Source organism: Globicephala melas, chromosome 13 (assembly GCF_963455315.2).
Source record: "Globicephala melas chromosome 13, mGloMel1.2, whole genome shotgun sequence".
NCBI classification, from domain to species: Eukaryota; Metazoa; Chordata; class Mammalia; order Artiodactyla; family Delphinidae; genus Globicephala; species Globicephala melas.
The window spans coordinates 39,955,466-39,968,738 of record NC_083326.1 but is presented as its reverse complement, the minus strand read 5'-3'; the positions used below and the strand labels follow the sequence as shown (position 1 = coordinate 39,968,738).

Below are 13,273 nucleotides of genomic sequence, written 5' to 3'. Positions count from 1 at the left end.
TCCCATTGAGGGGCGACCATGTGAAGCCGCCAAAGGGACTCCTTATTGTAGCTTTGACAGAGGTCTTCTCCACCTGTTACATCCTTTCTGGGCCTCTTACTGAGAAGCCAACAGGAGAAATGTATTTAGTAGGGGAATGGGAGCAGCAAGATCAGAGCTTTGCTTTTCATGAACGCATAGTTTATTTTTATCTTAAGGGCATCATGACCTTTCTAAATGATCATATTTCCCTTTTTACTTTAGCCACAAGAAAGTGGAAAGCCAGATTTGCAACCGAGATCTGGCAACTGAATAGGATTATAGGATAGACATTTCTGCGTGCTAATCTGACACTTTCTATGCACTAAGCTCTACATACACTGTTCCATACAGTAGCTGTAAAAAACAAAATCCTGGGAGCTGGACATTACTATTATAGTCTTTTTATAGATAAAGAAACTGAGACTCACAGAAGTTAAATAACTTGCCCAGGATCCTGCACAATGAGCATCACAGGTATATTCTACCTCTCTTCCTTGGGTCTTAATTATCTCCTGCCTGTACTATTATAATAAACACTTTCCTAATTCCCAGCCTCCGGTCCATCTACACTGCTATCACATTTATCATCCTCCATTTTATTGTTCATTTAGTTCATTCATCTTGAGGATATTGCTATCAATCCTACAATAGGAAGCCATTAGAGGATGAGTTACGTATCAGGTTAACACAGTGGATTAGATTGTCAAGTCAGATTCACATGATCTTACTCTAGTATTGAGCTTTACTCATAATTTCAAGAATACAGGCAATCAAGAGGCACAGATGAAGCAGAGAAAGGGCTGGAACATTCCATGTGGTTCCCTAGGTCTTTCCTTCCCATATTGGATGGAGTATCTGAGGGAAATTTTGCAAGGTGATCTAGTGAGGCTTCCCACTACAGAACCATTAAAAGACAGCTAAAGAACTATGTTTGCAAAGACAATACCATGTTCTATAATGAAGAAAACATTAATGAAAACTGCAGAAGCAACTTGACACTACAAATCTTAAGAAAAACAAGTATAAATTTTCATATCTATCCCTTGCCTAAAAAATAAGCATCATATTATACACGTGGCATTCTTTTCAAAGTATATAAAATTATTCTTCGAGAAAACTTATTAATATAAAGAGACTTTTTTTGTTTTTACCAATTAAAAATGGAATCATAATCTCTGATGCACGTCTGTGGTTTCCAGACTTGAATTTCATTAGACCAGCTTAATTTTTTTATTATTTTGGGGAAACAACATAAAGTTGAGTACTTTTTGTTTTACCATATAATGACATTTTTAAACTACCATCATCTGTTATTGAAAGTTTCATAAATGACAGTATATTTTTCAACTTTTTATTTTGAAAAAAAATGTAAGAAGTGTTGTAAGAATATCACAATGAATTTCCTTCTACGCTTCACCTAGAGGTTGCAAACATTTTGCCACACCCTTCTGCATCTCCCTATATATGCTTATATATGTAAATTACATATGCATTTTTGATGAGCCATTTGAGAGTAAATTGCAGACATTATAACACTTTACCCCTAAATACTTATGTATATATTTTCTAAGAAAAAAGAAGACATTCTCTTGTATAACCATGGTATCATCATCAAATTCAGGAAAGTTAATATTGTTATTTATTATTATCTAATATACAGTTCATATTAAAATTTTGCCTATTGTTCCAACACTGTCCTAAAGAAAGTAGGTTTTAACGCACACACAAAGCTAGAAATAATCTGACAGAATAAAAGGCATTCGTTCAGACGTGAGTATTTTTAGCTCAATGAAAATAAAATCACTACTTAGTCCTTGTTTTCTCATTTTTCCTTGGAACAGTGGAGGCTACACCACAGATGTGTTACCCACATTTGGTAACCACTGGTATAAACACTTATAGAGAAGACATTATTAAATGATTTTTTAAAAATTATTATTATCATTATTAAATGATTTTTAAAAATGTAATTCAATCAAATGCATGAAAGAGTAAATGTCATGTTTTGAAAGAGTACTACTGTAAGATAAATGTACAAGTAAGGTTTTTTCAATGTTGGTTAATTATAGATTACTATAAGCTAACTTTTTCTGATAGTTTTTGGATGCTTCTCTTAATATTTCTTACCTATAATATTAGAAGTTTGCTTCAACCTTCTTCTCAAAGTGCTCTTATGATCAAAAGGCCAAAATTTATAGAACAGTATCTAGAAGAGAACTGGAAATAAATCAGAAACATTATCTACTCTTCTGCCAAGCCCTTCTGAGGATGTAGTTGGAACACCATGTGCAGACAAGGTCAAAGAAAAACCAGCTAATGGGTTTGTCATTGAAGAATATTTTCGAATTGGGCAAGACTTTCAAAATTAGAACGCTACAGACCAGGAAGACCAAAGACTAAAATAAGATAGAATTAAAGTCTATAAAATTATGATGTGCCTTGTCCTCGGGATTCAGAAAAGAGGCAATTGTAAAGAAAATCAAAGGAAGGATTGCTCTGGAATAAGCTTTAAATGGCAATAAAAGCCAAAAGTATAAATATTTTTAAAAAGAATGATGTGTTTATAAGTTTTAAATTCATAATTCATTATAGAGAAGGCCTATATGAAAGCAAATTAAAAATGTCTCCTTTATATCCATAACCTGTCCTCCCACAAAATATCTTTTAATTGGATGAGTCATTGACCTCAGTGTGACATTTTTATATTGTCAGTTTTTCATTTCAGAGTCCCTGCTATAGCTCCACTTAATATTGTGTCTGTGCCATTGAGATTAGGCATACTTAGTCATACATTAACACATACGTGGTTAAAGCATCCACACGCTTTTTAAAATATAATTTCCAATATTTCAAAATCAGACAGGAGCCTTTGGGGCAAGGAAAAAATGTATATATTACTTTTTCACTAATGGTCATGAAATAATAGATTTGAAATAGATTTGGAAAATATACTTCAGAAATGTGAATCATTAATATTCGTGTCCTTCATTGTTTTCATTCTTGCTGACAGCTGATAGAAGTTCTGCAAAACAAACCAAAATTAAGCAAACACAAACCTTGTAGATTGTTAGAACAATTGTATAGGAACTCCTTTTTTTCTGACCTCACTCTATGCAGCCAAACCGAAGCCAGAAGATTTATATCGACTATAAAAACTATACCACGAATATTTCTCCTCTGAAAGGCACCACACTGCATACTAAGAATTGAAGAGATGAAAAATGTACTTTTCTAAATCTGATTTCCACATACTAAGGTAATCAGTGTTTTCTGTGAGATTTACAAAAAGGTCCTTGGTTTTGGAGGATCTGAGGGATTGGCCTTTTTCAGTGACAATTTGGTTTTTGTTTATTACCTCAAGGGGACCCAATGGCACAGCACAGGGCCCGTGACGTAATAAGCATTCAGAAAAGATTTCATTAAATAGTTAATTCAGGGTAGATGGGGGTAAATATCCAATAAGAGTTTAATTCTGTTTTAGTATGACTTTTAACAAATAAACATACACCCAAGCTATAATTGTTCATTCATTTGACATTTCCCTGCCTGGTAACCTATGTCAAAGACCCAGAGATGCCCTTTTTCTAGCGGTCCACAAGACTGGCAAATGTGATTAGCTCAGTGAATTGAATGCTGTTTCTGATGACAACTGCTTCTTTCTTAGACAGCGCAAGGATGAGCTGGAACAGAGAATGTCTGCTCTCCAGGAGAGCCGGAGAGAGCTAATGGTCCAGTTAGAAGGTCTCATGAAGCTACTAAAGGTAAGATGTTTCAAATAAATGTTTCCTAGACCTACAACTATGGCATTTGTAAAAAAAATTTTTTAATTAAAAAAATAAAAGAAATTTGCACATAATGTGCAATGGTTTTTTCAATTACTATATGTGAGTTCCTCCAAAATGTGCTTTCAAACTCAGTTTTAGTATCTCTTCTTAGGCACATCAAATGATAGCAGTCAATTATAGGGCTCATTCTTGTCCATTTCCTGGAACCAGACTACTGAGGACCTTCATGGCACAACTTATTTCCAGTTGGCTCATTTACAGTTCCTTTTGTCCTTGGAAGTAGTAAAACTGGATTTATTTAGAAATATTTTACATTTCATAGCCTTCAGAAATTCTGACTAATCTAAACAGAAGCTAATATCTAATTCAGAAAATGAAGATACAGCCATTAAATAATTTTGGTGATTATAGTTTTATTAAGGGGAGTAACTTTGTTAATTTCAGTAACTGTTGTCAAATCTGTGTGGCTTTAGCAGCAAGTCACATAACTTCTCTGGGTTTCAAATGCAAATTGTAAATGGGAATGTCTCCTTAACTTTTCTGCAGGTAGAGCATTTAATAAGGTGATCTATAGAAGTCCTCTGCAGAGTGTTATAATAATAATTCTCATTGGGAAGTGGTATTCTTTCTTTCATATATCTTATTCCCTTCTTCAGTATGCTCTAAATTGCATTTCAACCCAAAAGTAGACTAATTATGGCCTCATGTCCATGATTGCCCCAGCAGAGGTTTCAGTGCTCTGTTGTCATCCTGCCTGATGTAAATAAGCATGAACCAGTATGGACTGGAACTGTGACATGCCAAAGGCAGGAACTAAAACTTCTGATAAAAGGACATAGGCAAAGTCTCTGGGACAACTCACTTGTGAGACAAGATGTCCTGCCTTTCAGTCCCTGGATCTCCCATATTCCTGACACCCCATCATTTATTGTTTCTGTATTGTTTTCTTTCTTTCTTTCTCTCTTTCCCTTCCTTTCCTTTCCTTCCCTTTCCTTTTCTTACTTTTCTTTCTCTCTCCCTTCCTTCCTTTCTTTATTTATTTTTTAATTAAAAAAAATTAAATAGTTAACAAATATTTGTTGGAACCTACTGTGTCCCAGGCACTGATGTAAGTGTAACACTTTTTTCTTTTGTTTTCTTTATTCTTTTATATTCCTTAGTCGACTTTTCCTGCCATCAGTGTCAGGAATGCTTTATCTTTACTAAACAAAATTTACTTTTCATTGTATTAGACATATAAAGTGCAGAATTCAGTTTTTGTTGTACTACCTATGTTAAGACAGGCCTAGATAACTAATAACCTCTTGCTGTTTCTGCCCTATTATCTCATTTGATGATATAAAAAAGCTCTTTCTGGTTTTTGTTTTTCCAAATCTACCAAATGAAGTGGGCCCATCCCATCTTTCCCTTCACTGAATGACAGGAAACTGAAAACAGCCACCTGGTTCTACTTCTGTAGCTTCTGTCACTGTAGCAATGGGATAGGAGTCTATTTACCACCAGCTATCTTGGCATCAACGTAGCCTAATTAAGCATAGTCTATGGTATCAGGATGTACCAACAGCAGGATAGAGAGAGAAATCATGTTGAAGGATGGTTGGATGCATGGAGGAAAGAGATGGGTCTGTAGTCTCAAATATCCAAATAGACTTGGAACTAAAGTCACCAGGAGAAGACCTGCCATCAAAACCACATTGAGGTTTCCCCCACCTTCATTCCTTCACACTGTGTACCTGCTCTTATTGGAACCCTGGGTAATCTAACTATTATTGATTCGATCTTTCTGTAGGAAGAAGAATTGAAGCAGGGAGTAAGTTATGTCCCCTACTGCAGGTCTTAACTAACAGTGGAGGGGCCTGCCGTCCTGCCGTTTTTCTCATTGCTTTCGCCTCTAATGTATGTTCATGCTTCAGTTTGGAAAGAGAAAAAAAAAATTATACTAATTTGCTTCCTTTTCAATGTAGTGCTTGATTGGAGACATATAAAATTTAGCATTTTTTATAACTATTACTACCGTCAACATCAAAAGAAGAGCTATTATGTCCTTTAGAACAGGGAACACGCTTTAACTTGTTGGAAACTTTTTAGACCTCCAGGGGTCTAAGTTTCAAACCAGTCTCATGCTCTTCTGGGTTGTTGATCAGACCCTTCTCTTCATAGAAAGACACTCACCACAATCACTAACATTACACTAGGTAGAATCCACAGCGTCAGAAGCTAACCTCAACATCCTCTCATGCTGTGAATATTCAGTTCAGTTTCCATTTTACTGAAAAGATGTGGAACTTCTTTTTGTAAAAACCAGCCAATTACATCTCCTTTCATTGCATAATGTTTAAGCCCTGCTCCCCACTGCTCACCGTTACGTGCTCAGTCTAATAAGAGAAAGACTGTACTCCGTAACTGTTCACTTCCCAAACCAGAATCCCTACCATTGGTTGACAGTCATCTCCAAAGAATAGGTAACTTTCAGCCTTTCTCGTACCACCAAGCACCTTTCTGCTGTAGGAGTTCACAAGGTGTTACATACATCTTCCCTGGAAATAGGAGCCTTGTGACTGACTGTCTAACTGTAGCCTGAACTGAAGCCCCCTGTCTGGCCATGTAGCCAGTTGCAGAAGCCAGCAGAGGGAGCAGCGTACTCAAAATACAATAATAATAAAACAATGGCAAAATAAAAGCAGCTTTCATTTCAAGTGCATGTACCAAGCTGTGTATAACAATATATCCCACTTACTGGTCTTATCAAAAAGTTATATGGTATTTCCATGGATCCATTAGAACCGCAGCCTATCTGATTTCAACGTACCTTTCATTCTTCTGTATTCTCTTTCCTATTATTCACTGTGCGTGTTTGTGTGTAACAAAAAATGTTTGCAAAATGCTGGACACATTTTTACCCTTCATTCCCAAGGTCTGTAAAGAAGGAAAGTGTAAAACAAATCTGTAATGTCAGACAATAAAGACAATGTATTACATTATTTGTATTTTGTGAAAAAAATTACTTCACTAAACTGAAGTCAAATTTTAATGAGAGACAGTCCCCCTGGGTAAAAGACACACATTTGCTGCCTGTATTATTGCCCATAAATGCATACATGGGGTATTGCTGTTGTACGTACAACACACTTAGATCATGGTAAAGAAAAATGCCATCTCATGGTGCTTCTCTGCAAACAGCCTCTTTTCTTTCCTGTCTCTTACTCAGTGTGTGCATAGAAAAAGGAAATAAGGCTCACATATAACCTTCCTTCTCCTAGTGGAGAGAGTAGGCAACCATCCTGCAGCCAGTCAGCCCTGCTTTAGCCATTTCCCTCGGGGACCCTCTCTCTACCATTTCCAAGGCAGCACATTCTTGAAAGGCTCAGTGGACCAGGAAGTTCATAAACAGATGAATGCATAGAGCCAAACCATGGCAGCGCCCATAAGAGCATTACTGCCTTCTTTCCCTCCAGTTCCTCCCCACTGGGCCCTCAACAGCTGCCACATCTTTGAAAGTCAGCCAGCAGTGGGTACTGCTGCCTAGGTACTTAAGGACCATTATTGGCAACACCCAGATGTCAGCAATGCGTTGTCTGGGTGGGGAGAGTGTTTGCGGGTCTTACTCATTTCTTTGCTTACATAGTCAAGCCTCTCTTCAAAAAGGACCCAAGGCAGCTTACAACTAGAGACATAAACAGTGACTTCATAAAATGGAAATAGAAAAATCGAAAACTGAAGAAGATGCAAATGTGCTAATCATAAGGGACAGGGTGTCACTCTGGCCTTTCTAGCAGTGAGGCAAAAAAAAAGGAAAACATAATTGGTGGTTTTATCAGAACAGAAATGCCAGTTCTCAAGGGACCAAAATTTCTGTTGGCATAAAATATAAAATGAAGTTTTCACTCAGAGCTTTATAGAAGTAGTGAATAATAAAACAGACACACGCAGTAGATTTCGTGTGGCTGATTCTTACACTGACCTTCAGTGAAAATTAAAGACAGAACCCCATATGTCCCAATCCTGCAGAGGCAGTTCTACAAGGAAATAAACAAATGCCATCCAAATTTATAGACTTCTCATGGTATAACATGATCTAAGGAGAGAATTTAGAAGTTTTAGTCTGGCATCTGCTTCTAAATTCTGTTTTTATTTATGAGCCTTTCCCCTTTGGCGACATTCTCTTTGTAAAATCATATTTAAGACACCACACACAACAAATTGTGCTTGATTTAATAACCTCTACTTGCTTTATCATAAGTCTGTGTGGTTCAATGTATTTTATTATACTGGTATATATAGTTCCTACTTATGCTGTTTCTTGTTAGAGGTAATGCATGAATTTATTCCCCTTGAGGAGAGAACATGAATTTTTTTTTAAAATGGTGCCTGTAATATAATATGATGATTATGGTATCATAAGCAATAAATTTTTTTACAAACTTGAATCGAAATTATCCTACCCTCTTTCTTCTTTGTGTATTTGTAAGATTTATTGAAGGAACCATAAAAAGAACACTCATAAAAAGTTTAATAACAAAGGCGGCTGGGATATAATAACAGTGACAGCATATTCCAGAGTTTCTGGTATCCTTCCAGTGCCAAATACTATGACCTGGTCTAAAACCAAGTATCCTTTAGTTCAGAAGGTAGGGTCTCAATAATAATTTTCTAAGAAACATTACTGGAGCTAGACCTGAGTTATGGTGGTCCCAGTTCCTCACTTACAACTATAAGATCTTGAATAAGTCAGTTAACTTCCTAGCAGTTTATTTCAAACATACCGATAATACATGGCTCACAGGGTTGTTGTATAGATTTTAAAAGATAACAAATGTGGAACCACTTTGTGAAATACTATATGCAAGTCAGATATAAGCATAAATGTATGTATATATGTATACATATACACAGGAGAAGGTATAAACTTTTCTAATTTGACCCACATTTTACACGCATGCGCACATACACACACTCGCTTCTCTTCCTTACATTAACTTGTTAGTTAATTGTCTCAGTCAAGGGAAGAAAGTCACACATCATTTCAAATTCCATCTACTGCTCCCATTGTCTTCTCTATTTACTACTGGATGGCCCAATTAACTCGGGAAATCATAGTCATTCAGGTTCCTACTTCTTCCAGATATATTATGGAACATGAACAGGCCAGAAATGACAGATTTTAACAGTTTAGGTTCTCCTTCCATTATTTCCCCTGCTCGTCCTCTCTTATGGGTATTGTATGGAGTAGTGAAGCGATCAAAAATGAGGGCAGGTGGGGATCAGTCACATCATAAATAATCAACTGCAATATTAGGACTAACATCTGTGTTCAAAAGCATACCTTCCTAGCCTCTGTCTCTCTTTCTCTTTCTCTCTCTCTCTCATACTTCTTTTAAATTAGGAGTTGTTTAATTAATTCTAGAAAAGTAAAAATTGCTTCTGTGCTTAAAAGCCTTAGAAAATGACGCTTTATTTCACGATAAAGACTAAGCCCCTTTTATGACACTGGAGGCCCCCAAACCTGACTCCACCCCTTCTCAGCCTCATCCCACTCCACTCCCCACAGAGAACCTGCTGCATCAACCCCACTGGCTTCCCATTGTGTCTTCAGTGCCCCTCACAATCCCCACGCCTTGCCCTTAATACTCCAAGCCCTGGAATGCTCTTCCCCGCCCCCCCACCCCAGTACTTGCTCTTTTCTGCCTGGAAATCTCTGCTATAAGACCCAGGGCAAATGGTGCCTCCTGTCTGACCAATCAGAATTAGTCATCTCATCTGTGTCCCCACAAGAAGCCCTATGATGATAGTCAGTCAGTGTATACTGGAAGAAAGGATGAAAAGAGGGTTGAATGTAGCTAAACAGGCTGCTACGTAAAACCAGGCCTGACTACACTGCATTCTCCCCCAAACCTGAGAGGCTGACTTTCGGGGGCGGGGTACCTGGGTGGGGGAGGGTCCATAGTACCGCCTCCTCCTGTCTCATGGTCATCTGCTCTGCCATTTCTCCAGACAGTGCTGGCTCCACAATTAGACATTAGGCACTTCCCTTGAAGCATCCCTCCTTTCTGGTGCTGAGTGGAAACCCAAATACTTCCTGGAAAAAAATCGGAAAACTTATGGATCTTGTCAGACTTTTTAAAAATTGATACAACAGCAGGTTGAGTGGACTCAGAGAATGGAGGGTAGAAATGAATTTTTCATTTATTCTCTAGGAAGAGAACAATTTTAAATTTGCCAAGTATGATGTATGTTTTCCTTCTTCCATAAATCACCCCTCTTCTCGGGAATTTGAGATCTATATATTGATCTGCATGGACCATTGTCCCTTAAGTCTTTGCTCCATTAATCACCGGATAATTTCCAGGAAAGGATGTTCACAGAGATTATTCATTCTAACTCTTCTAAAGTTGTTAGCCGACAACCATGCTTCATGACCAGACCAGAGGCCACCATTCTATAGGGGCCTCACCTGTGAAAATGAAACTCTGTGACATCTTCACTGATCTACCCCAAAGCCAAGAGGCAACTACCATTCCTTAGTGGTTCTGCAAGAACAGCAGAAAAGAAGAACAGAGATGGTGTTCCCAGCAATAAGTCTACTATGCATCAAACTGGCCAGTGTCCTGACAAAGGGTGATGGGGCCCTGATCACCCAGGGAGCCAGGGTTCTACCCCCAAGTCTGGGTAAAGACTGGTCATGACTGGGGAGTTACAAATTGTAGGAAAGATGCAGTGAATCTTTACTTCAGCGTAGAATCTTCCACCTAAATTCTTCATATAATCAGACTGCTTGAAGTTGCACCAGTTGGAGATTCATTTAGGAGCTGGTGGCTATTAGCCATTCACACATTGGTGTAATTTAGACTCCATCAATTGTTTTTCCCTTAACGTGTAACCACAGTCCATTATTTTTCTTTTAACACAAGACCACTGATGGGAGTTTTGAAGACAGGAAACAGGCAGAAAGGTGTAGGAAAAGTTGCCTTTGGAGACAAGGTGTTAAGCAAGAAGAGGTGGGGCCGGTGCGGTACCCAAAGGGGAGGGGGGAACCCCACAAGCACCCTATGCTGCAGAGCCTGGTGGCACAGGTATGAGCAGGGCTGGCCTATACTACAGCCCCAGCACAGCCATCAAACATTGAAAAGCAGGCCCACAGCCTCATATCTGAAATCACTGGGTCCAGAGATCGTCTGGAACTCAGAATCTTTGAGGTTTTAGAAATGCAATACAGTGCAGACACCACATAAGTAGCCTCACATTAATTATGAAGCAACATGTGTTGCCCATTGGATTTCACATTTGCAGATAAGAGACTGTGGACCTGTATTTCTGTACTGGCTGATAACCAGCCTGAAGGTTGCTTGCTCCACCCTGGGCACTCACGCTGCTCTCCATGACCCAGTAACTAGAAGGTACTGCCTGGCCCAGCAGAAAGCCCTAGGCCACTGCTCCATCACCACTCCCTAGTGAGTCTGTGTCCTACACCTTCTGAGTCTTCAGGTTGTTAGTGAAAGTATGTTATGAAACATAGATGGAAGTATGTGACGGTTGGTCACAGTGCCCACAGTTCTGAGGAGCAGCCTGGGAAAGTCCTGGCCTTGTAGCCTAAGGTCTGGGGATCCATTTTATCTCTGTCCTTCACTAGCTCAGAGACCTTGGGTAATTATCACCTCTGATCCTAGCTTGCTAACCTGAAAAATGAGAGTAATAATACCTCGTATGGTTGTTGAGAGGATTAAGTGAAGTAGATGGGATTAAAATGCTTTCTAGACTGACAATTGCTATTCAGATATAAGTTACTATCATTCCTAGCACTGATTAGTGGGAGAATAAAACAAAACTATGTATGTAAATTTGCTTTAGAGACTGTAAATTACATACAGAAATGGAGTTTTATCATTATTGTGAATCTATCGCAGAAGAGGATCTGGCTTCCAGGGTTGAGAAGGTAAGCCACCCTGTGTAGCCAAGAGGAGCCTTCTTCCTTCAACCCCTCTGTCCAACTTCCCATCATCACCAGTCCCTCCTCCCAGCTGCACCTGGTTCCTTGGTAAAAAGATCAGATGAGAAAGGGCAAGGAGCTCTGCTGAGGACCCTGTCTTGAAAAGGATGTGCAGGACGGGTTGCCAGGGAGAGGCACTTGATCTCAGGGTACCTAACCAACACCTGTCTCCTTTGAAGGATCCGTCACCAGCCATAGCCCATCCAGGTCCCCCCACTCCAGGGCAGGCAGACCACCTGGGCTCAGGCCCCAGCTCGGACACTCTAGCTCCATCTCCTGGGCAATTCTTTTCACCTCTCTGAGCATTGTGGTCCATAACCGCACATTTAGCATAATGGGACCTACTTCAATGGGTCATGGAGAGAAATCCATGAGGATGTACATGAGAACCTTGTGTGCATGGCAAAGCATGACTCAAACATGAGGTCACCTATTGGTGTGGGAAGCAAGGAAATGCCCAGGTACCTCAGAAGCAGAGGTTTCGTGGTAATGACATTGAGCTGCCCAAGTTTGCTGGGGGAAACCAGACCCGTCCTGGAGCAGGCTGGGGCAAGGGGCTGCAAAGCCTCACAGCAGGCAAACTTCTCTTCCTTGGGCCCGAAAGGCCACTCCAAGGTACTGTTGCGAGTGAGAGTGGAATCCTCAGCACCTCGAGCATCACACGAGTTATTTTCTGTTTTGCTTCGTTTTTAATTCGGGATTTTCCTCAATTTATAGATTTGACTTTTCTGTGTGACGCTGAGCCCTGGAAAGCTAACAGCATGGCATTTTACAAGATTGATGTTGTGTGTTTTAACTGCAAGTAGCTGAACCCACAGCAAAGACCTAAATCGAATATTCCAGAGCACGGCTCTGGTGGTGCATGTCTGGGGTTTGAATGGGGTGATGATGAACCTCTGGGCCTTGCTGTGGAAGAGTCCTCACTCTCCCTGGCCAGACCCAGTGGACTGGAGTGGAATTTATGTGAATACCTAATCTGTTGTATATGCACTTCTTACATTTTCTTATTCGTGCTGACTTTACTTCCTTTGTAAACTAATTATTAAAACAGGAAATGTTTCCAAGAGACCTCATTGTAGAACCAAGACTGCGAAATTCAAGGTTTGACAGCCTCAGAATTATTTCATGCCAAGGGCTGAAATGAGGAGATAAATGGCTTTGAAGTTGTGTTCTCCTTTTTTCTTTACTCATTTTAAAATCCCACTGTTCTTGCTGCTAGAATACTGCTTTTTCATAGGCAAAGAGGACAGTTCCTACAGGAAACATTACCCAAAAATTAGAAACCAGTATTTCTTTTTTCTCTTCCCCATTTGAATCCCTGAATCACAGAGCAATTCGACAAAGACAACTTTTACTGTAAAACAGGGATTAAACAATTTACACTTCATTTGATTCTTTATTTGAGACTTAACATATGCAATATGGCATGACATGATTGGAACTATAAATTATCCTCTACAGATGATGCCAGGACAAGACAGGT

The 13,273-nt window shown here is 39.2% G+C and overlaps 1 protein-coding gene across 35 annotated transcripts in view; it reads left to right on the top strand.

Moving 5' to 3' along the window:
• The window catches only part of DTNA (dystrobrevin alpha), a 403,422-nt gene that overhangs the window by 373,782 nt on the left and 16,367 nt on the right, over positions 1-13,273 (top strand). For 30 of the 35 annotated variants that reach the window (XM_070047034.1, XM_070047039.1, XM_070047037.1 and 27 more), the window contains one exon: positions 3,686-3,782. In XM_070047034.1, coding sequence (XP_069903135.1) covers positions 3,686-3,782 — 97 coding nt within the window. Of the gene's footprint in view, positions 1-3,685; positions 3,783-5,595; positions 8,228-13,273 lie in introns of those variants that run through there. The other 5 variants (XM_060310910.1, XM_060310911.1, XM_060310909.1 and 2 more) reach the window with 1 other exon arrangement.